Below are 26,612 nucleotides of genomic sequence, written 5' to 3'. Positions count from 1 at the left end.
TAAAAAAAAACCGAAATGATGTTTTTTAATTTAAATAAAGATTCCAATAAAAACGATGATTTTTCCTTGGAAAGTACATCAAACAATTTTGGCTCAAAAGAAATGAATATAATCCCTGATGTTATAAATCGTGATACAAAAGGTATTCTAAATGATCACTTAGTAACAAGGGGAGATAAAATAGGAGAAGAAAATCATATGAACAAAAATTACTGTTTCTCTGACTCTCCATCTAATGGTATCGATGAAAAAGTAAAAAGTTTGGAAATGGATTATGTATTAAAATCTTCAATTAATAAAGTAGGTTCAAACAGTATTGTCCTTTCGAAGGATGAAGAAGAAGTTTTTTATGGGAATAATGAAGATATTTCAGTTCTAAATAATAATAATAATAATAATATAACGAAATCTCATGAAGAAACAAGTGTACATAATCTTTCTATGAAAAATGATTCAAATAAGATCCAAAATGATAAAATAGGAAATATGGTGCAATTTAACAGAAGTATAGTTCCTATAAGTAATGATGAGTATATGAAACAAAATGAATGTCATATGAATATTTGTAAAGATGATAATATAAATTATGAAGAAAAGAAGGATAATTATCCAATTAATACTATATCATATAACAAAAACTTCAATTTAGATGAAATTAATAAGAATTATAACAACGAAATGAATAAAAAAGAACCGTTTCATGATGATGTAATAGATAAAGAAAAGAAGAATTTTGAGAAATTTTCCTTTTCGAAAGGATTTCAAAAGGATGCCCTTGAAGCAGACGACAAATATCAAATAAATAAAAATGAATATGATGACTGCATTCCAAAATACAATGACAATATTTATAAAATGGTTGAACAAGATGCTGGTAATGTACATAGTAACAATAGGGACCAAAATTCGAATGAACCTATGAATGAAAACAAACAACCAATAGTTCGTAATAAATTATTGGATGAATTAAATTATAGTAACAAAAAAAGTCATTCATCCTTATTTGATGATAAAGAGAAAATGATAGATATTTCATTAATAGCTGATAGAGCAAAGAAAAATATATTTCCAGAAATGATTTCTCATTCAAATAATATACATACTAATTTTGAAATGACTTCAACAAAACATGAAATGAATAGTGACTATATAACAAAGGAAGAGGATGATAAGTATACATTTCATACACTTAAAGAAAGAATTGAAGATAATAAATATAATATGGATGATACATATAAAGAATTAAATTTGGAACATGATAATAATGTTTTGGATGAATATAATAGTAGAAACAGTTCTGATGAAATCGATCAAATATTTAGTAAATATAAAATAGAGGTATCTAATTTATCCAAATATTTTGATTTCCATAAGACAGGAAAAAAAGAAAACTCCGAAATTAATTTGGACAACGACAAGGAAAACAACAATAATAATAATATGAAAATTAAGGAAAATGACAGTAAAAATGACAGTGAAAATGACAGTAAAAATGACAAAGAAAATGATAATGATTTCAATATAAATAAACGATATAATAGTAATAATGTAAAAGATATGTTAGATTATTATATTAAAGGAAGTGATAATACAATCAATAAGGTGTTGACATATGTGTATCCAAGTAATTTCACTAGTAATTATAATGATTATATACTCAAAGAAGAAGAAAAAGACGAAGAAGAAAAAGAAAAAAAGAAAAAGAAAGAGAAACTAAAAGGAGAAGAAACTCGTCAAGATTATCATGATGACTATGATAAACAGAGTCAAATGTCATTAAATAATTTGAACGAATCATCGAATATAGTTATAAATGAAACTAATTATATAACAGAAGATGTTTTAAAGGATATTCTAAATATGAAAGAAGAAAAGATAAGTTTTGAATATTTTAGAAATTGTTTCAATGATTTAAATTATGATATTAAGGTATCAGATATACATTTATTATATAATTGTATTAGAGAGCATCAACAACAAAATAATATAAACATAAAAAACGAAGATATTGAAGAAAAAAAAAATGTAAACAATTCTAGTAATACAAACAATGTGGATGATCATTATATAACTGTTCAAGATATAAGATCTTATATAATTGAAAGAAATTCTAAAAATAATAATTATTACAATGAAATTATTAAGATGGTAGTACATTTTAATAACATATTATTATTAATGTTAAACAATAATGCAACTGAAATGAAAGATAAAATTTTATTTGAATTACTTTCATTAAAATTTGCTTCCATATTTAATGACATATTGCAATTAGATAACAATTTTGATAACCTCATTAAGCATTTAAATGAAATTATAAAACTAATTTTATGTGAAGATTCGAAAAAGAAAAACCTCAGAAATATAATATCCACCTATTTGAACAGCCAAAAAATATTAATTCATAAAAATGATATGTTATCTGAATTAAATAAAACGACGCATAAGAAAATGAAAAAAAAAATTAACAATGAAAAGGAAATAACTAAAGAGAAGAAAAAGAAACTTAATATAATAAATGAAAAAGAAAACGAAAAGGATGGTGTTAATCAATTTGTCGATGAAAGTACTAATGAAGAAGAAAGAGATTCAGATAATACTACCTTAAATGATAAAACAAAATCAGATAATAAATCATCGAAAAAGAAAGAAAGCAACACAAAATTAGTTTACAGTTGTGATGAAATGAAAAGAAAATTTAGGAAGAATAGTAAGGCTAAAAAGAATAAAAAGAAAAGATCCACAAGTCATATAAATCTACATAATACTACAGAAATCAATAATGCACAAACTGATACTCAAAATAATACACGCAATTTAACAAAAGATATAATTATGAATGAGATAAAAAATACAAAGGAAATATGTAAAAATGAAAATTTGAAAAAAGAACAAAATACAACATGTTCTAAAAAGAAAAAGAAGAGAACAAGCACACCCTTTTCAAAAGAATTTATTATAACGAGTGATGTAGATAGTAATGAGAAATCAAATGATGAAAAAAACAATTCAGTTCAAGGTCATAATACAGAACAAGTTCCATTAACTAATATAATTGACAATATTAATGAAATAAAGGAAAATGTTATACAGACAACAACCAAAAATTTTGAAGAAAAAAAAGAGCATGTAGATGAAAATAGTAAAGAAAGCCAAAAAAGTAATGAAATAAAAAAAATTAGTGAAAATATTTATATTGAAAATAAAAAGAAAATAGAATTAATCAATTGTACGATAAATAATAAAAATAAAGAAAATAATAAAAGAGTAATAGAAATAAAAAAACAAGCAGTTCCTCTTAAGAGAAATGATAAATCGGTTAATAGCATGGATATTAAAAAGGTTGCACAATTCAAAAATAATAATAATAATAATAATAAACACTTTATGAAAAGTATACCGAATTATATATTTAAAAAAGATATAGAGGAAGAAATTGAAAGAAAAAACATAAATTTTGAAAATAGAACATACAATAGTAATCATATAAAACATCAAATTCCTCATATTAATTCACCATATTTTAATGATTATATGAAAAGATTTAGTTCAATAAATAATGGAATCCTTAGACAAGACTTATATCCTATATCACAAAAGAATAACAATAATACTAATATGATACAAAATGAAAGAGTCAATTATATTTTACCTAGTTTAAATAAAAATTTGAGTAATAGTAATAATCATAACAATAATAATATAAATTATATGAATAACGTAGATAAATATATCAGTGCAAATCATGAACAAATTCCATTACACAATATGACCATTAATAATGAATTCCATAAAATGAGCAATACTAATGTTAATATTAATAAAAATAATGAGATTAGAAGAAGCATGCAACCTTTTCAGCAAAATATATATGATAACCAACATTATTATTACTATAACAATCCACATATTCTATCAAATAATAATATTAATAATATTAATAATATTCACGAAATGAAAGCAAATAATTATTTAAGAAATAATGAACAAATATACAAAAATTTAATGATGAAAAATGCAAATCCAAAGTATTATAATACGGAGTATCAATATAATAGTCTTTTACAAAATGAAAACAAGATACCATTCATCTCCTCAAGCTCTAAAAGAATTGCAGATCAAATACATATACATAAAAACATTTGCGATCATTTAACTTCAGGAAATATATACAATGGTAAAAAGGAAGTACCTCTGCCATTTGATACCAAAGCTTTAATTTTTAATCAAAATAAAAAAGAATTGTTTGAAAGTTGCACTAATGCAAATATAGTAGAAAAGTCTCAAAAAATTACAAGTACTTCGTCAAAAGAAAATATTGAGCTATCAAGTGAACAAAAAGTAAATAGAGAAAACACAATATTAGAAAATGGAAATGAAATCAATGTAAATAGAGAAGATACAATATCAGAAAAGAGGGATGAAAAGAATGTAAATAGAGGAGATACAATAATAGAAAATGGAAATGACAAAAGTGTTAACATAAATAAGAATATAATATATAAAGACGATAGTAACGTTATATATAGGAATAATATGAGAAAAGCTACTCCGTTTGAAGGAAAAAGATATAGTATTAGTTATAATAGAATGATGACGCCTAATCTTTATACAGGATTTAAGAGAAATATTAATAACATAAATTATAAAAATAATTTCTTATTAAGTAGTAATGTTTCTAAATGTTCTAATAGATATGTTAGTTCTAAAAGTGATGTACACTCATTAAAAAAACCAAATGGAAAATTAATTAATGAAAATATGAAACCATCTAAATTTGAAAAGGATTCATTATTTACATTAAATTTAGAAAAAAATGATACGCAATATAATGAAAATACAAAAAATGAAATGAATAAAAAATCACCATATACTAGATTCACTGAAATATTTACTGACAAATTAAAAAATTTTACACTAGGAAATCGTAAATCTTTTAGATCCTCTACGGTTCATGGAACAGTTTCTTCATATAAAAATATAGATGACGATGAAAAGGAAAAAAATTATAAAGGTGATCAATCATTTAATAAAAAGAATGATCAGAAAGAAGGAGGAAAAGAAGAGGAGAATTATAAAAATGATGAAGACATGGAAAATCTAAATGAAAAACAGAAACATGAGATAGAAAAACAAATTGAAGAACAAACAAACGAAGAACAAAAGAACAATAAAGTGGATGATAATTTAATAAAAAGTAGCAATCTAAAAACATTTATAGATCATTTGAATTTCTTTCAAAGTAAATGTAAAGCTAACAAAGGTTTCATGGCAAATATTCATGAAAAAAAACAAAACCATGAATATGTTAATCAAAAGAATGGAAATGATGACAAGTATGATAATAACAAAATGGAAGACAACATGATGAAATTAAATGAATGTAATAATGAGAGTGGGAAAGCAAATAATGCAAATGAAAAAGAGAATAATAATAATAATAATAATAGTAATAATATGAATAAATATTACCTTTCTAATTTAAAAAAGAATGGCGAAAAAATGAATAAAACAAATGATATATTTAATAATATAAGGAATGGTTTAAGTAACGCTATAAATAGTGAAAAGGGAAATGATATAAAGAATGGTAACAATTACATTAATGTTAGTAACAATCGAAATAATGTTAATGTCTCACATAGTCATAATGATCATATGAAACGAGCAAATTATATGATAAACAGTAACAAGACTGTAAATTTTGATAGCGAATTTTCTAAAAATTTATGGAATAGCAACAATAATACATTAAACACATATAATATGAATGTTCAGAATTTTAATATTAATAATAAGAAGAATTCGAATGTACAAGTATTAAATAATATAGGTCAATCTTCATTTAATGATCAACATGTAAACTCTCAAATTGGTACTTTGAATAACAAAATGGGAGAGTTTTTTTTCCCATTTCAAAAAAGACATAGTACCTTGCATAGCCGTTCTTCAATAAAAAATACTTTAGATAATGATAAGAAAAAAATAGCTAATCTGAAAATAAAAGAGAATGATATGATTATGTATGATATTAATAGAAATGCAAATTCTTTTTCAAATGAAAATAAACATATTTTTATTAATGAAAAAGTAAGTTCCATGTCACAAAATAATAAAGAATTCCATCCCAATGTTTGTAATAATAACAAAAGTATTAGCAATAATAACAATACTAATACATATATGAATGAATATAATAATATGAAAAGGAACACCTTTTTTACAAACCCTTTTACGGAAGGAGAACAAGTACAAAATAATAACAGAAATGTTGATATAAATAATAATGAATATTTAAATAAAACCAAATTAGCTAGCTGTGGAAATTATTCATCCTTTAAAGAAAAAATAACTTCGATACATAAAAATATTGTTCCAACAAAAAATTTCTATTTATTTAATTCACAAGACAAGAGTAATCATAACTGCATTTTAAAAACTTGTTCTTTACATAAAAATAATGTAACTGAAGATGAATATGAAAATAAGATAAACAATGAAAAGGGAGAAAATTTGATGAAGGACACAAAAAATTTATATCATGATAATGAAAATAATCACATATCTAGCAATTTTGTAAATTCATATAAACAACAGAGTTCTTCTAATAACATGAAAGTTATGCAATGTGAAGATGAAAATAATTTATCTATAGAACAAATTATGAAAATACCTGGAGTAAAATTGGGAAGAAATTATATTCAAGACATGGATATATGCTCTGATTGGTTAAAATTTAATGATTATGATAAAAAAGTAATTGAAGAATCTTTAAAAAATAGTTTAGCTGATAAAAATTATCAAAACTTTCTTGATACTACACAATTCAAGAATACCTTTTTTTCAAATATGTGATGAAATTATAAAAAGTTTATAAAATGGATAATCAATTTTTTTTTTTTTTTTTTTTTTTTTTACATGACTTGATGTGTATAAATATATATTAATTGAATATCAAAGTATTTTTATATATAAAAATAGTATTTATATTTGTATTTTTCATATATAATATTTTATTTCTTAGTATATGTTATTTATAAAAAGTATTTTTATATACTACAAAAAAAAAAAAAATATATATATTTATATTATTATAAATTCATATAAAATGAGTGTCTATTCTTTGTTATCCTTTTTTTTAAACATTATAACATAAATTATTTGTAAACATTATTTATAATTTCTTATAAAATTGAAAATTCATATATAAATATATATATATATATATATATATATATATATAATTATATAGATAGTTCCTAAGAAAAAAATATTTTCATAAATTACAAAATTTCAACTTATTAAACATATTTTCTATAATCCCGTTGGATTCTTAATAGATTAATGAATATAATTTTTTTATGATAATAAAAGTATAATATAAATCGTCTTTAAAGTAAAAGACTCTGGAATGGATGAAAAAATAGAATTATTAATTAATATAATAAAAAAATGGACAAATAAGTAACCTAAAAATCAAAATTATATATATATATATATATATATATATATATATATATATATATATGTATATATGTATATTTATTTATTTTTATATTATGTGTACATTATCCTTTTCACCTTTTTGTTTACAAATAAGGTATGCATATAAAATATATGTTAAAGGAAAGAATGAGGAGAAACAAGAGCACTAGTAAGTATGAATTTTATATATATTTGGTAAAAAGAACAACGCAGGAAGATAATATTTTTCCATAACTTTATTATATGTATATAAGTATATTTTTTTTTTTTTTTTCTTATTTTTTATAATAATTAACATATAGTTATAATGTTACTTTTTTTAATCAAAAAGAAAAGGAATCTATTTCAAACTGTACAATAAATACATACTTTGTCATAACAGAGATAAAATTAATAGACATAAAAAATTTTTGTACTTCTATTCAAAATGAGAACAGATATTATGTTACTTTTAATTTCGAAAATGAAAACTTAATGAGAACTACAGATATGAACTTGGACTATGAAGCTTGGATAGATAAGTAATATTCTTTGTAGTGTAATAATAAAATAAATCTGTGTCCATAAATAACATAACAAAAAAAAAAAAAAAAAAAAAAAAAGATAGATAGATAGATATACAAAATGGTATATTTAGAGTTGTAAAAACATATATATTTTAATTATAAAAGATGATATATTCATTATAATATATATATATATATATATATATTTATTTATTCATTCATCTATTAGATTAATTAAAGATAAAGAGAAACTAAGGAACAACATAGATTTATCATCAGAGTTATTAAAAGAAAAAAATAATAATATATTACTATTTTATGTGAATACATACATATATATATATATATATATATATATATATATATAATGTGTACATTTTGATGCCATTCATCATAACTTTCTATATAGATTTATGAAATCAAGATTTATTAAACCTCTTGATGAGAAAGGTGTTGCTTCGATTTTAGATAAAATAAAAGAGGAACGAGAAAACACTGAAAAAAGAGAGAAAGAGGAAGAAGAAGAAAAGAAACAAAATGCCTTAAAAAAGAAAAACCTAAAATACTCAAAGAAGGCAAATATATTAGAAAAGAAATCATCTTATGAAGACACATATGCAGTAGAAAAAATAAATTCAAAAACAGATTTCAATATTGACAATGGAAATACTGAATTAAAAAATGGCAGCACAAAAAATGATGAGAATAATAAATTGAATGAAGCACGTTCATTTTTAAAAAATATTTTATATTTTTATTTTACAGATATAGATATAAAGAAAAAGGGTAAGGAAGAAAAAATATATATTATAAAAAAATAAAGAGATTCTATGTCCTTTAAGAAATATAAACATTTTACATATATAGAACAAGGAATCAATATATACATATATATATATATATATATATATATATATTTTAAATCCTTTTATCATTTTTCAAAGGAAAACTCAAATACAATAATTATGTTGAAATATTAAAAATGGTGAATTACAAAATGTGCATCAGCTATAAACATATGCATAAAACTACTTCAATAGAATGTGAAGAAAATGATCAAGAAAAAACAAACGAAATGGAAGACAATCGAAATAATGAAAAAATAGTTAATTTTCATTTTGAACATTTTAAAGGCCCATTTTTATTTGATTCAGATGAAGGCATATATTCAAGTACAGATCATAATTCAAGTGATGAGTATTCATTTAATGATAATAAGGATATAAAGAAAAAACAAATAGTAATTAAAGATGAAAAAAAATATCTTCAGAATTTATTTAGTATTAATAATAAAGAGATCGATTTAATTAAAGACATTAGTATATATAAAAATAACAACTTTAATGGAAGTAATATATTTTTTAATGAATATAATAACGATGATATATATTCAGAATTATTTATATTTAATAATGACAACGAATATTATAAATATGTGTTTACCGATAATTATTATGATTTGTTATTATATATATCATATGCTGATGAAGACGACCGAGGATGTATATTTTATAATAATTATATTAATAGTTTAACACAATATTTATATGAGTTAAAAAAAAATAGAGAAGAACATTTCCATATATTTAATTTGAATGATTTATATTTATATAAACAATTATTATACACATGTTATGAAAATGAATTAAGTTTTATATATCAAACCTTTTTAGTTCAGTTTAAAAAATTTGACACAAGTGATAGTGGATATATACATAGAAATCATTTGAAATTTATTTTACAAGAAAATGATCACATAATATCAAGACAAGAGTATAAACTGTTAATGCATATTTTTGATTGTAATGATGATAATTATGTTTACTACAACAATTTTAAGGAAGTTATTCTAAGATTACGGTAGGGGTGAAGGACATATGTATTATATAAAACTATAAATATATATATATATATATATATATATATATATTTATATTTATACATTTATATATTCTTTATGCAGCTTTGAGGGGATAAAAAACAGCATATATGAAAAAGATAAAAAGTTACTTCAAAAATATTTATGTGAACAACTAATAAAAAATAACTTGAAAAATAAAAAAAAAATGCATATATTTGATTGTAAAAATGTTCTTGATTTTTGTGATAAATTATATCTAAACAAAAATGTGATTCATATAATATTGTCATCCCTTAATTTTGATGAAAATTTAGAATTAGATGTTACCTTATTTTTACAAGTTTCTATTACTATTATTATGAATAGTATCAAATTAGAGAATATGCAAAAGATATACAATATCATAACAGACGAAAAAGAAAAAAAAAAAGAATTTCAAAATGGACAATCGAATATTAATTTTAAAGGAAAAAAGGATAACAAAAAAATAGAAAAGGTAATAAAAATATATATTAAGAGTACAAACAATTTTATATTTTAAAGGAAAAAAATAAAAGAAAATGTCCACTTTTCCATAATAGACTAATATTCCCGCTTTGGAATTAGTCGAGAGAACTTTGACAAAGTTGTTTAAGGTGTTGGATGAGAAAAATGAAGGTTAAAAATATTGAAACGTAAAAAGCAAAAAGTTAATAGTTCAATATAATTAGGAAGAAATCAAAACATAATGATAATATATATATATATATATATATGTGCCTGCGTGTTTAAAATTCGTATTATATATATTACATTTGTTCAACATTTCATTCTTTTTATATTTCAGATTATTTAAAAATAAACGATTTTATTGAAACACTTTTAGAATTCAATAAAAAGAAAAAAATCATTGATATAAAAGCGATATGCAGATTAAATATAAATGAATTACAAGGATTCGTAGGAGAAATAAATGCTGGTCAACAGAAAAATCCTTTTTTACATGAAAATATAAAAGATAGTACAAATTATGAACTATATAAAAAAAAAAAAATTCATTATGCATCTCATATACATAAATGGTGTTCTAAAACCTACCAAATAAGGTACCTTATTAATAATAATTTGTTTCTGTTAGTACACAGGTTGTATATATATATATATATATATATATATATATATATGTACGTATGAATAAATTTCTATTATTTTATTTTTATTAATTTATTTTGTTAGGTCATGTGAATATTATAGCTATTTCCTGAATTATCCAAATGAACTAATAGAACTAGATGTAAATATATATATGTGTTTATTTATTTATGTACTACTGTATGATATTGTCTAAAATTCAAAAATAATACTAATTTTTTTCAAAATTTTTTAATGTATAATTTTTTTTTATTTTTTTTTTTATGCTCATTACATATTTATACACCTAATTTACAGGATGAAATAAACAAGAAATTATTATTTTGTGAGGAGAAGAAAGACTAATACAAAAAAAAGTATAACATCTTATTTAAGAACAAAAGAAAATGGTGAATAGCTAGATAAATAAATAAATAAATATATATATATATATATATATATACTATACTATATTTTTTACATTTTGGTATATATAAATTTTAGGGTTAAGGGATATAAAAAAATATATATATTTTAAGTGAAAAATAATAAAGAATAAAAAAAATTAATTAACCAATATTAAAAAGATGCAACACAAAGAAATTATTACTAAATAATATATATATGTATATATTTTATTTTATTTTGTAAAATTTATCAACAACGAATCCGTAGGTAACATAACCTTATTTTGACATTTTGATATGATATTTGAAACTTCTCTTGACAATTCAATTTTTTTTAATTCCATAAATGCAGGATTGTCCTTAACAGCAAGACCTATTAATTTGGCTACTTCAGCTTCTCCTTGTGCTTTAATAATTGTAGATTTTTTTTCTTGCTCTGCTTTAAGAACAACATATTTACTTCTTTCTGCTTCTTGTTGTGCAACTTGCTTAGCTTCAACAGCTTTTTCATATTCATTACTAAAGCTCAAATGAGTAATAGATGCATCATCAAGAAGTATATTAAAATCTTTTGCTCTTTGTACTAATTGTTCACGTACTGATTTACTTACAACTTCTCTTTGAGTAATTAATTGAGAAGCATTATATTGTGCTACAACACTTTTTAAAACTTCATTAATAATTGATGGTAATACTTTTTCATCATATTCCTTTCCTAAGGTTCTATATATTTCTACTAATTTCTTTTCATTTGGTCTTGATAATACACGACATGTTATGTTTACCATTTGTAGATCTCGAGAACCTGTTAATGACATTAATACTCTAGGTTTTGTTCTTACATCATATATTATAGATCTCTCAAAAAATGGTATTAAAAAGTGCGTACCTTCACCGTATATTTTATTTGACAAGCCAAATATTCTATTATATTTTATAGCTCGCTTCCCCGCCTCTACATTATATAAGCTATTTTTAAAAAACCAACTACCAAATGAAGTTACACCTATTATTGCTCCTATAGTTGCACCTAATTTCCCTAATTTCTTAACCTGATGTATGTCAAAATTAGGAGGAGCATTCATGTTAATATAAGGCTTGAAATGAATTTTGTAAATGTTCCTTAATTTAAATTTAAATTTATACATGTATACATAAAATTATACACATATATGAAATATATATGTATACATATTATAAGTAAAATAATAAAATATATGTATATATAGAATGGAATTTATAAATGACTTATAATATTTTATCGTTTAACATTACACAAATTTATCACGTTTTTCATATTTTCATATTTTGATATTTTCATATATATATATATATATATATATGTGGAAAATAAAAAATAAGGGAAGAAGCAAAAACAGAAAATTAATTAGGATGAATTTAATTTATTTTAAATAATAATATATAATGAATTAAAATAGAAAAATATGAAATAAATTAATGACAAATATATTGGAAAAATAAATAAAAATAAAGCAGTAATTACATTTTCAACAACGTATAAATAAATTATAATAATATAAAAAAAGAACGTTATATATAATTATATGTATACATATATATTTTAATATTTTATTTAGTTATTTTTATTATTTTATAGTTTTATATATATACAGTATATAACATATATATTTATATATTTTACACCTTTAAAAGGTGAATAAAGAATAACGACATTTATTATTGTATATACGTATATTAATATAATATATATATATATATAAACTGCTCATGTAATCAAATATTTTTCATAAAAAACATCTATAATTTGAGGAAATAAAAACTTGCAGATATATGTATTTTGAAAGATTATATTTATTTTTAATTATTTTAATTACTTATATTGAAATTTTCATTTTATACATCTAAACATATATGTTTTATATGAAAATATAAACATATTAACTATAAAAATATATATATATATATATATATATATAACATGTTAAATGTAATATATGATAATAGAAAAGCCTAAAATTATTTTTTCATATTTTATATAAACCTAAATTAGGAAAAAATATTTATCCATATATCCTTATTTATAATTATTCAAAAAATTTAAGAACTCGAAAATAGATGAATAAAAGTTATATGTATTTATAATCTTATCAAGCATATATAAATATTATATGTATATATATATATATGTATTTAATGATGTTTGATATAAGGACAATTATATATATAAGGGAAAACGTTTACAAGTAAATGAAATTATCATTTTTTTTTTTTTTTTTTCCTATTCATGAGTATTAAGGTATACTATTTTTTCTATAATAGGGTAAATGGTGTTATTATAATTCACATGATAACGAGGTTTATTACTAAATAGGACATGGTTATATATATTTTATGAATAAAATATTATATATTAATAATTCTGTATAACACAAATATGTATTATATTCATTACACTAGCTTAATTATATTTTAAAGATTTTTATTCTTTTAAAAACAATTTTATTTTGTTCCTTTTATTTATTGATAAATAAAATAAACAAAAAAAAAAAAAAAGAAAGATGAAGAATAAAGTTCATTACTTTTTAAAATTTAAGGAATACTTTTAAATTCATTAAAAGTGATTGAAATTTAATGTCCCCTTAATCAATTACTGTTTTTATATTAGTTGAATAATAAGGATATGAATAATATATATATATATATATATATAATGAGTCAGGTCTAATTCAAAAAACTATAGGCATATAAATATAGTATATTTTATATATTAAATAACTAATATGAAATGTACCCATCAAAGTGTGCATTTTTAATTTATTCATATTATATGTTCTATATTGTTACTACATAAATATTCAAATTATTAATTATATACTTTTTATTTCTTTTATTTTAACATAAAAAATTTGAATAGAACAATAACTAGGGAATTTTTTAGTTTATATAAAAAAAAATTATATATATATATATATATATATGAATAATTAACATATTAAATACTAAAAAAGAAAATATACATAAATATTTCTATTATAAAAATATAATTTATCAATTAAAAGCAAAATTTTTTAAAAGTTATAAAAAAAAAATAAAATATTTTAATTTTTATATAATTACATATTAAGACATTAATTATGATATTTATATTTTTGTTCTTTTTGTAGAAAAATCTTTAAAAAAGTTTCGTAAAATTTTTACATATATATAATTAAGTATAAAATTAAAAAAAAAGAGTTTTTATATTTTGATAATTGTAAAATAAAATAATATATATTATATTCTTATATATTATATGTGTATATCATTTATAATATTAGGATTTATAGAAGGCTTATTCTATAATTTTTAATTTTTTTTTTTTTTTTCTACATACGATTCTGAATAGTAATATATACTTTTATACTTAATAAAAATATCATTTAATTGTTATATAATATATATATATATATATATATATATATATATATATATGTGTATACTTTTTTATATGTAATTATATTTAATATATAAAACATATGTGTATAAGAAATTAATATGACGTAATTTTTTATTAATATTTTATTTTAATTTTTTTATTGACTACGGTGTTTTTTTTTATAAATGCTCCAATTTTTTTTTTTTTTTTTTTTTTTTTTTTTTTTTTTTTCACGTAATATATTTTACTAATTTAATTTTTTTCTTGTTAAAATATCTATTTAAAAATATTAAAAATAAAAAATTAAGAGAAAGAAGAAAAGGACAGAAAATATTTCATTTTTACATAATATATATTTAATATATCTATAAAATTTTTAAGTATAATTTTATAAGGTATATATTAATTGAAATTAGAAGAATATATATATATATATAATTATATATATATAATTTTTTTTTGTTATAAAATTTATAAATTTTTTATCTAAATGAATTCCTTTAAGTGTGATATTAATTGTTTATGTATGATTTCTATTTTCATTATATTATTTATTATATATATATATATATATATATATTGTTTATAAATGTAGATATTATTATGAACACATGAATATAGAAAATGCATACATTGTAAATATAAATATTTTTAAATTGTAAATGCTTAATAAATACATTATATAAGCTGTGTTATTTAAATGTGTAAAAAAAATAAAAATAAATAATTAAGTAAATTAAAAGTTATTATATTACATAAAATTTCATGTATATATGTTTATAACATTTAAGTATATTTTATACTATTATTTATTTTTTTTTTTTTCTTTTGAATAAAGTTATTCATGTAATGATATGTTTATATATATTTTTATTTGTGTTTTTTTTAAGATGTTAATTTTTTTATTTATTATTTCCTTTTCTTTTTTTGTGTGTGTTTTTGTATTGTATATTTTTAATTATTTTTTATTTTTAATTAGTACCCTTGAAACATTGCATATATAAAATGTGAAGCTTTTACTTTTGCTATGTCCCTTATATAAAAAATGACCCATATACATATAAATAAATATCTTTATATATATTATACTTATACATATATATAGTACATATATCATTTTTATGATAGACATAAAAATATTTTGGAACACATAAAAATTGTATAAGACATTTTTCATATGCATTGTTATTTTATTTATATCGAATTTTCATTTATCATATGTATATATGAAAATTTCTTCATTTTGAACCATTTTAATTAAAAAAGAAAAAGACAACAAGAGAAAAAAATATGTAAAATATGAATTATATAAAAATGATTTTTATTATATATATATTATCAAAAGTATTTATAAAATGTATGAATCATATGAGGTTGTCAAATTTGTGTTTTGTAATGGATTTTTAATATATATATATATATTTATTTATTTATTTATTTGTTTATAAGATATCACTTTTCAATAAGAAAATTATTTATGATGTTTTATTTTATTTTATACTTTTTTTAAATAAATATTTATATAATGATTGTTTTTTTTTTTTTTTTTTTTTTTTGTTAAAATTGATGCACATAAGCACTTTACTAATATTTGCATAGACATTTCATTTTACATATTGTAAATGTAGAAGTTAAAATTATTCAACATTTAAAAAATATATGTATATTTTTACATTAATATGTAAATTTATAAATATTTTTACTAGAAACCATGATCTTAATATTGACTTTTCATTTATATTGATTTCTTTTTTCAAGTGTATTTTTGTATGTATTTCAATAAACAGGAATCATGTTAACAACAAAGAATATATATATATATATATATATATATGTTAACTGCTTATTTTTAATGGATAGTATTTAAAAATATATATTACCATAAATATATTTATAAATATATAGAAGATGTCATAAAAATAAAATAAACATGAATATATATATATATATATATATAATTATGTATTTTTTTTTTTTTTTTTTTTTTTAATATTTTTGTATATTTTGTATTAATATGGAAATAAAGCAATTTTAATTTCACCTTAAGTAATATATTAACGTATTCTAAGAATACATATATATTACGTAAAATACACCGTATTCGTTTTTATTTTTATTTTTATTTAATATTTTATTTTTGTTTGTTTTGTTTGATCTATTTCTTATTTCTTTTAATAAATAAAAAAATAAGAAAAGAAATATATTTATTAAAACATTTATTTATATATTATTTTGTTAATACATTTTTAATTTAACCTTAATAAAAAATAAAAAGAGAAGAATAAAAATATAAAAAAAATTTTTGTTTTTTTGTTGTTTTTATCAATTATATTTTTTTTTATAAAGAAATACGAATAAATAAAAAATATATAATATAATATATATATATATTTTTAATAAATGAATTTTTTTTATTATACGTATAAAATTGTAAAATAAATAATCGTATTATTAATAAAATAATAATATATGATTTATATATAAAATATTAAATGTACATTTACATATAATACATAGTAGTAACAATTTTGTTATATTGTTTTTGAAATTAAAATTTATTTGCTCAAAGTGAACTTTTGTGTACTTTAAAAAAGGAAATTTTTTTTTTTTTAATATTAAATTCATTATATAATATATAATATATATATATATATATATATATATATATATATATTTATATTTATATTTATATTATATATATATAATATATATATTAATTATTATTCAATAAAATAATATTTATATATGAGATTAATTAAATTATAATTTATATAATAATATATTATATATATATATATATATATATAAATTCCTATTTATAAATATTTATTCTTAATATTTCTTTTTAAAAATTTTAATATATATATTTTTTTTTCCTTTAATAAATTATTTATTCTCATTTTTTATCCATATTTTTATTATATATATATACTATAAATTATAAGATAATGCATATTATAAATATATAAATATATATATTTTATAATATATATAATAGTATAAAAAAAAAATATAATATATATTATATACCTTTTAATAGTTTTATAATTATTTTTATATTATATAATATATATATATATATATATATATATATAATACATATATAATAAATATATTATATTATATATATATATTATATGTATACTTTATATATAATATTATATATATACTTTTACTTAAAAAAAAAAAATTATATATGAAAATTTTCAGCCTGTTTTTCCTTTTAAATATTTTACATAATTATATATATATATATTTATTTATTTAAGAAAAAAGAGGTAAAAAAAATTTTTAATTTTAATTTATAAATTATATTAAATAAATGCAAAAAAAAGAAAAAAAAAATTTATGAAAAAATAAAGAAAAAATTTAATATATCAATATATTATATATATTATATATATAATATATATATATATATATATATATATATATTATATATATATTAATGTAATATATAATAGTATATATTATATATATATGTAATATTTTAGAGGAAAATTATTTGATTATGATTATTTAGTATAATACAAAATATTATATTAATAATGAAAGGATATTTATTATATTTAATAAGAAAATAAATTTTATCTTATATATATATATATAATAATTTAAAAAAAAAGAATAATGTTAAATACGTATTATATATATATATATATATATATATATATATATTTAAAATAATTGTTATATTATTTTTATAGACAATTATCCAATGTAATAATTTTATATTTTGTTTACATTTGTTGAAAAAAAATTATATTCTTAAAAACATATAAAAAAAAGGAAAAGAATAATATATAATATATGTACGTAAGCGAATAAAAGTACATATATTAAAAAAAAAATAAAATAATTTTCAAATAGGATAAAAAATTTTCATTTATTATATATATATATATATATATATTTATATTTATATTTATATTATTATATATGTATGAAATTTTTTTTATAATTATATAATGAATATAAATAAATATGAGGAATTTTATCCAAGTATATTAATGCACGAAAGACAATGTGGTTTAAGTAGTGCCTATATAGTGTATGAAAAAGAGCAGTTAGAAATATTAGAGCAGGAGGTGCTTAAGGCTATAATTATTAAAGCTCTAATAATTGAAGAAGTAATAAAATATATAAAATGTATATTATATAAGATTGAACTTATAAAATATAATAATAATAATAATAATAATAATAATAATAATAATGATAACATTATTTTAACGTCATATGATAATACAAATATACGAAAGAATCAGATAAAAAATGTATATTGTCCTAAATTATTAAATAAGAATAATAATATAATATATGATAATAATTTAATAAAAGATATAGATCGTAATAATTTTAAAAATAAATTATACATTATACAATTTAATGGTAATGAAAGTGTACGAAGGAATTTTTTTAAAACTGAGCAAAAAAATACCATTAGTAATGATAATATAAGAATACAAGGAAATGATGTAATTGAAAATAAAAATGAGAAAATAAATAAATCCTTATGTAATATAATATCTAATGAAAATAAAGAAATAGTATTAAATAAGAAAAACTTGGATACCTTAATGTTATTAGAAAAAATAAAAACAAAAACTATTTCTTTTATTAATAAGTCTTCTTATGTTGTTATATATAAAAGCATTAATGATTATAATAATGTTTTACAAAAAGAACTTATTGATATATCATCAAAATGTTGTAATAACAAATTTCAATTATATTCGAAAAATATTAACAGCTATAGTATAATAGATTATGTTACTGGTCATATAAATAAAATGAAAGAATATCAAATGAGAAATAAATTTTTAGATGACATAATTGTGAAAATAAAGGATGAACTATATATTAATATCGATTTAATATATAAAAATAAAAATAATAAAAGTTTCTTAAGTGTTATGGAAAATATCAATTATACAATTGTAAATACTTATAATATTAATCAGGACAAATTAGAGAGTTTTAAATATTTACATTTTAATTTCTTTTATATATGTTCTAAATTAGAAAATAAATCAATATCTAACATAAACAAATATAATAAAGTGAACAATAACATATGTAATATATTCTTATATTTTTTTGTGATGATTTTCTTTCATTTATATATCCAGAATAGTGATGATAAAAGAAAGGAAGATATATGTAACAATTTTTATAATATTCTTAAGTATAATTCATATAATTATGAAAAATTTTATGTATTCATATTATTGTGTATTAAATGTATTGTTTCTATACGTAATGATAAATTGATAAATTTCGTACCACACAATGGAAGAAAAAAGTTTTCTAATGATGATAATAAAGAATTATATAATGATAATAGTACTGAGAAAAAAATGACAATAAGGACAGGTTATCATTTTAAATTTAATATTAATAAAAAATCAATACACAATAGAAATTATTATTTTATAAATTATGCGCATCATGTAATTTTTAATACTTTGTATTATTGTATTGTAAAAGGATGTAATATATATTATAAAATAAAAAAATCTAAAGAATTTAAACGGAACACCTATTATAATAATAATAATTATCAATGGACTAATTATTTTAATTATATACAATTGTATAATAAATGTAAAAAAATAAATAACAAATATAGAAAGATGAAAATTATTGGTGAGATTATATTATCTAAAAATTTGAAGTATGAAAATAATAAGAAGAATAAAACGGGAAGTGACAGATTAAGTGGAACGTATTTTTTATATAACAATAATAAGAAAAGGAACTATTTTATCGTATATTATAAAAGATATATAAAGAGGGGTTATGCTAATTCAGGTAATAATAAGCAAAAGATGTTTTGTTTTAAAAATGATAATATTGTGTTATTGAATAAAATAATTTTATATTTGATAGATAAAAATAGAAAGGATGCAATTAAAAAAGATAAATTGAATATTAAAGAGTGGCATAGGAATACAAAATTATATTGTAATAGTAATAATGCAGAAGGTGGTGATGGTGGTTATAATAATCATTCAAATAGTAATTATAGAAATAACGGTAATAACAATATTGGGAACTATAATAATAATGGTAGTAATTTCTTTGGAAATAATATGGGAGGTAATAATAATGACAATGATGATAATGACAATAATGATGAAAATAATTATAAACCAAAAAATACCTGTAATGATGATGATAATGATAATGACAATGACGGAGGAAATAAAAATAATAGTGGAAAATATAATAATTCTGTAAATAAAAATGATAATAATAATAATAATAATAGTACGGATGGTGTATATGGGAATAATGTAGATAATGTAAACAATGTAATGATGAATCATTATGGTGATAAAATTCCAATTAGTAATGAAAATGGATATGATAATAATAGTAATGTTATCCATAAAAAAATGGTAGACAATAAATTAGAAGGAATAAATAAAAGTGCATCCAACAATAATATGATTAATAATAAAGTTATGAATTCTGCAGGTATGATGTCATCAAATGGAGATATGAATTATAATTTAAATTATATGAATTATATGAATAATACAAATAATATTAATATGCCAGGATCAGGTGGAGGTTCAGGAGTAAATCGAATGACTACTGTTCCAATCAATCATGTAATGAATTTTCCAAACTCATATATGAGTGGTGCAAATATGCCTAGTCAAGTTCCACAAAATATGCATTTTGATGCAATAGAAAATATGCATGATATGAAACAAACACCACAACAAATGAAGCATAAAACTAGTCAATTAAATTCTTCAGCTAATCAAGGTGATATAAATAATAATGCCAAACAAGTAGGAGGATTACCTGCTAATTTCATGCAGAATCAAATGCATCCACAATACCAGTATCAACAGCAAGTACATATGCAACAATTAGTACAACAACAAAATGTGCATGGATATAATAATATGATGCAATCTAATAATCAACAAAAATTCCCAAATCAACCAGGGGCACACAAACAATCTAATGCATCTATATTAAAAATGCCACCCTTTTCATCATTGAATTCGGGAGATCAAAGAAGTAGTTATTCAATTGCACAAAAGTTACCAAGGCATGTAATGGATACGAATAATAATGTTCCTAGTATCAATAATAATAACAGTAGTAGTAATAATAATAATAATCCAAGACATTCAAGTTCAAATATGCCATCGTTAAATAACCCTAACCAATTTAATTCCGTTTCACTGAAATTCCCCTATAAAGGAAGTTCACCTCAACCATTGAATTCAATAAATAATAATAATAATCCAAATCAACCAAATCAACAAAATCACCAAAATCAACCAAATCATATGCCAAATATATCAGCTCAACAAAATATGCAAAATGTAAATAATAATAATAATAATCCATCAGTAGTTCAGCAAATGAATGTTAATCATCCCATTATGCAACACAATATGATACAACAGAATCAAAATAATATGCATAATTTAGCTCCGAACAAACCAAATGAATCTCAGTCAATGTTTCCATTAGGTGCATCTTCCAACCAACAAGGAAATATGCAAAACATAGCATCACCAAATAAACAAAAAATGCAACCATTATTTCAACAAGGTGGACAACAAATCATTGCACCAAATCAGAAAGGTATAAATACCGCAAGTATTTCCGGTTCTATTAGTAGACAACCGAATCAAGGAACAGGCCAAATTCCTATAAGTCATCAAAATATTCAACAATTTTATCATAATAATTCTGGACAAATGTTTCCACAGCAGCCCCCTTTTTTACAAAGGGTTTCTACGACCCCCCAACATGTTCCACAACAACAAGTACCTTATGAATGGATGAATAATCCTTATATGCATCATCAGTACATGCTTCAACAATGTCAGTTAACACCTCAACAATTATTTATGCATCAACAAAAACAACAAAATAATATGTTGCATCATCAACAACAGCAACAGCAACAATTACAACACCAACAAATGCAACAACAACAATTACATCAACAACAGATACAACAACAACAATTACATCAGCAACAAATACAACAGCAACAATTACATCAGCAACAAATACAACAACAACAAATTCAACAACAACAATTACAACAACAACAATTACAACAACAACAGATACAACAACACCAATTACAACAACAGCAACAGCAACAACAACAAGGAAATATACCTCCATTGTCAGCGCGTCAATCGAAACAAGGAATATTACAAATGCAATCACAAAATAATATTTCTCATTTACCTCCAAACCTGGAACAACACTTTCAACAACAAAATATATCTGAATTACAGCATCATCAACAACAAATGCAGAATGTATCTGCTCAACATTCAAGTATTTCCACCTTTGAACCTAATGCGCAACAAACTATGTACCAAGGAGAAATGTTTAAGGATAGTAATATATTACAGGGAGGACATAATTTGGAAATCGTGGATGGTGTAAATGAAATGCAACGAACGAATGATGCTTTTAAAGGAGGAAATATAATAGAAGCTAGTAATGTATCATTGGAAGCTATAACAGAAGAAGATATTTTTGATAGTAATTACCATTGTGATATATGTAATAAAGATATAACTCATACGATTCGTATTCGATGTGCAGAATGTGTTGATTTTGATTTATGTGTAAACTGCTTTAGTACAGGGAAAGAAATGAAATCAGATAAATGCGAACATTACAATTATCATAATTATATACCTATACCTAAATATGATTTTCCATTATATAAATTAAATTGGAGTGCTGAAGAAGAGTTGTTGTTATTAGATGGAATAAGTAAATTTGGTTTTGGTAATTGGGAACAAGTTGCTGATTTAGTTAATTCGGTTGCAAATATTACTAAAACGGATAGGGAATGTGAAAGTCATTATTACAACTTTTATTTAAAATCGAATTGTGCACCTTTACCTGATAATAAAAGATTATTAATAAAACCGGATGGAAATCCATATGAAATAGAGCATGTCGTAGAAAAGGATATTAATGACAATGATGATTATGTACTGCCCAAATCGAAAAAGAATAATAGGACACAAATTATTGGATACTGGCCGTTAAGAGGTGATTTTGATATTGAATATGATAATGATGCCGAATTGTTATTAGCAGATATGGAGTTTAAAGAATCCGATTTACCACAACAGAAAGAATTGAAATTACAAGTTTTAGAAATATATAATTCAAAATTAGATGAAAGAATTTATAGGAAGAGAACAGTTATCGAAAGAGGTTTATTAGATTCTAAAGCACAAATGCAAAAAGAAAAGAAAAGAACGAAAGAAGAAAAAGAATTATATGCTGCACTTAAACCATTGTCACGATTCCATTCACCCCAACACCATGAATATTTTATACAACTATTACTAGAAGAACAAAAGCTACGTCAAAGATTAACAAAATTGCAGGAGTGGAAAGCATTAGGACTTCAAAATATAGAACAAGTACAAGAATATGAAATTGAAAAAAATAGAAGAGCTAAAGAGATGGTAAAACAAGAAAGTAATAGTACTACAGGTATTATTTCTATGAATAATATAAGCAGTAATAATAATACTGTTACAACTGAAAAATTAGGAAAATCACTAAAAACATCCAAAAAGGACTATAAAATAAAAAATAAAGAAGAAGAAACTGATGAAAATAAGAAATTGAATATAGATACGTTTGTAGCTCTTGATTTGTTAAATGAAAAGGAAGTGGAATTTTGTAAAAATATGAAACTTCCTATATTATTCTTCTTATTAATCAAAAGATTATTAATAATGGAAGTAAGCAATAGTAATTTGAATATGCTGAAAGATATTAATGAATTGAAATTAAAAGGATATAAAGTAGGTCAGCTATATGATTTCTTTTTAAGTTTTGATATAAATCAGAAAGACGAATTTTTGAACAATGGAACCGTAAACACTTCTTACGTAAAAAAAAATGACGGAAAAAGGAAAAAATCGAAAAATAATTTTGATATCTCAAATTCGAAGGAAATTGATGGTAAAGAAAAGTTAGTCGTCGATGATAAGGATGAAAAGAATGATAAAAACAGTAGCAATAATAACAATAACAATAACAATAATAATAATAATAATAATAATAATAATAATGCCAATGTTGATAATTATAATGTCTATGTCGATAATAATAATAGTGGTAATTACTCCTTGATGACCCTTCAGGGGGAAGTACTTAATGAAAATGAAAAAAAAGGAAAATCAAAAAATGAAGATAAGAATAAAACTTCTAATTTGGCTACCAAAAATAGTAATAAAGGATGTAATAAATTAAAAAGTCCACCAAAAGACGATATGAATGATATTAATAAAGATGCAAAGGATATTATAATAAAAAATACAAATGACATGATATTGACAGAGTGTGTAAATGATAAGAATATGCAATCTATTTTTGTGGATAATAACTTAGAATCCGAAAATAATGATCAGTTGAAGGAAAATGAAGTAAAAGGTGATGAATTAAATTTAACCGAAAAAGAATTAAATGAACATATTCTAAATACAGTTGTTGTTGATGAAAATGATAAAAAGGGTAAAAACGAAAAAGGAAAGAATTGTGAAACACAAAAGAATATGGATAGTAATTTACTACAAAATGAAGTTGACATGAAAAGTAATGAAAGTTTATTTAATGAAAAGAAGAAAGGTTCCATAAAAAGAAAGAGTAGTATTATTAATAATTTATATGATAAAGTACATGAAAATAATGAAAATGTGGATATTTTAGAAAACGAAGTAAAAGACAACGTAACAGTTGATGATATAAAAGAAAATAAGGAAATACCAAACGGTATAACCGAAACTTTTGAAAGTATCGAGAATATTGAAGAAGAGAAAGATATGACAATGAAAGATATTAAAAATGATAACAAGGATGATACGAAAAATGATTGTGATAATGAAAAGGATGATGATGACTATGTTGCCCAAGAAGAAATCCTTGAAGATGATAAAAAAAGAAGAAAAAAGAAAAAAGAAAAAAAGAGTGAATATGCAGATGATAAGAATGACGAATTGAATAGTATAAAAATAAATGAAAATGAATGTACTTCAAATGATATTGAAGAAGATATTAAGAGTATAAAGTCCTTAAGAAAAAAATCTTATGAAAAAATTAAGGGATTTACAGCACACCTTAAAACTAATAGTAATAATAAAAAGAAAACCAATGATAATTTTGATGAAATAGAAAAAGAAACTACAGTTAGTGTAAATATTAACGATTCAAATAATAGAAAGGCAAAGAAAAAAACACCTGAAAAAGTTGAGACAAATAATTATCAAGCTCATGTTGAACCTTTGGAAAATAATTCAAAAAAAAAGAATACGAAAATGCGAAAAACTAGTGAATATAGTGTAACTAGAAATGAATCAAAAATTAATAATAATTCGGATGTATATAATGATAATAGTATTACAAAAGATGATTCCAACATAGATTTAGATGATAAACCATCAAAAAGTAAAAAATCGATTTCTTCGACTTCGACTGTTATTCTGAATAAAAATGAAAAAGGAAAACGTACCAAATTGACAAAAGAAAAGGCGACTGTTGATATACCTTCCAACGTAGATACAAAAGAAAATGATAAAAAAATGAAAAACTTCGAAGCAAATTTGAAGAAAAAGGCCAAAAAAAGAAAGGGGTCTGTAAGCTTAATCTTAAACCCCAAAAAATCCTTAAAATTATAAATATAAATATTCAATACATTTAAAGGAAGCAAATATATATATATATATATATATATATATATATGTATATATAGAAAACACCAAAATAATATGAATAAATATATAATTATTATTTTTACTATCTATTGTGAATATTTTTAT

The 26,612-nt window shown here is 20.4% G+C and overlaps 4 protein-coding genes across 4 annotated transcripts; 3 read left to right on the top strand and 1 right to left on the bottom strand.

Moving 5' to 3' along the window:
• Positions 1 to 15: 15 nt before the first annotated feature.
• PF3D7_1014900 (conserved Plasmodium protein, unknown function) lies at positions 16 to 6,855 on the top strand (the record flags this gene model as incomplete). The annotated part of the gene is made up of 1 exon (XM_001347395.1): positions 16 to 6,855. The coding sequence occupies one exon, from the start codon at positions 16 to 18 to the stop codon at positions 6,853 to 6,855; it is 6,840 nt and encodes a 2,279-aa protein (XP_001347431.1).
• A 556-nt stretch (positions 6,856 to 7,411) lies between these two features.
• Positions 7,412 to 11,328, top strand: PF3D7_1014800 (conserved Plasmodium protein, unknown function; the record flags this gene model as incomplete). Its single annotated transcript, XM_001347394.2, has 11 exons — positions 7,412 to 7,464; positions 7,601 to 7,654; positions 7,788 to 8,006; positions 8,221 to 8,271; positions 8,401 to 8,777; positions 8,936 to 9,851; positions 9,955 to 10,348; positions 10,434 to 10,509; positions 10,679 to 10,937; positions 11,068 to 11,125; positions 11,281 to 11,328. 11 exons carry the CDS (start codon positions 7,412 to 7,414, stop codon positions 11,326 to 11,328), a joined length of 2,505 nt encoding a protein of 834 aa, XP_001347430.2.
• A 274-nt stretch (positions 11,329 to 11,602) lies between these two features.
• On the bottom strand, positions 11,603 to 12,517 carry PF3D7_1014700 (prohibitin 2, putative; the record flags this gene model as incomplete). Its single annotated transcript, XM_001347393.1, has 1 exon — positions 11,603 to 12,517. The coding sequence occupies one exon, from the start codon at positions 12,515 to 12,517 to the stop codon at positions 11,603 to 11,605; it is 915 nt and encodes a 304-aa protein (XP_001347429.1).
• A 6,217-nt stretch (positions 12,518 to 18,734) lies between these two features.
• Positions 18,735 to 26,471, top strand: PF3D7_1014600 (transcriptional coactivator ADA2; the record flags this gene model as incomplete). Its single annotated transcript, XM_001347392.1, has 1 exon — positions 18,735 to 26,471. One exon carries the CDS (start codon positions 18,735 to 18,737, stop codon positions 26,469 to 26,471), a length of 7,737 nt encoding a protein of 2,578 aa, XP_001347428.1.
• Between the last annotated feature and the right edge of the window lie 141 nt (positions 26,472 to 26,612).

This window comes from Plasmodium falciparum, assembly GCF_000002765.6.
Source record: "Plasmodium falciparum 3D7 genome assembly, chromosome: 10".
NCBI classification, from domain to species: Eukaryota; Apicomplexa; class Aconoidasida; order Haemosporida; family Plasmodiidae; genus Plasmodium; species Plasmodium falciparum.
This window is presented reverse-complemented; position numbering and strand designations above follow the sequence as displayed.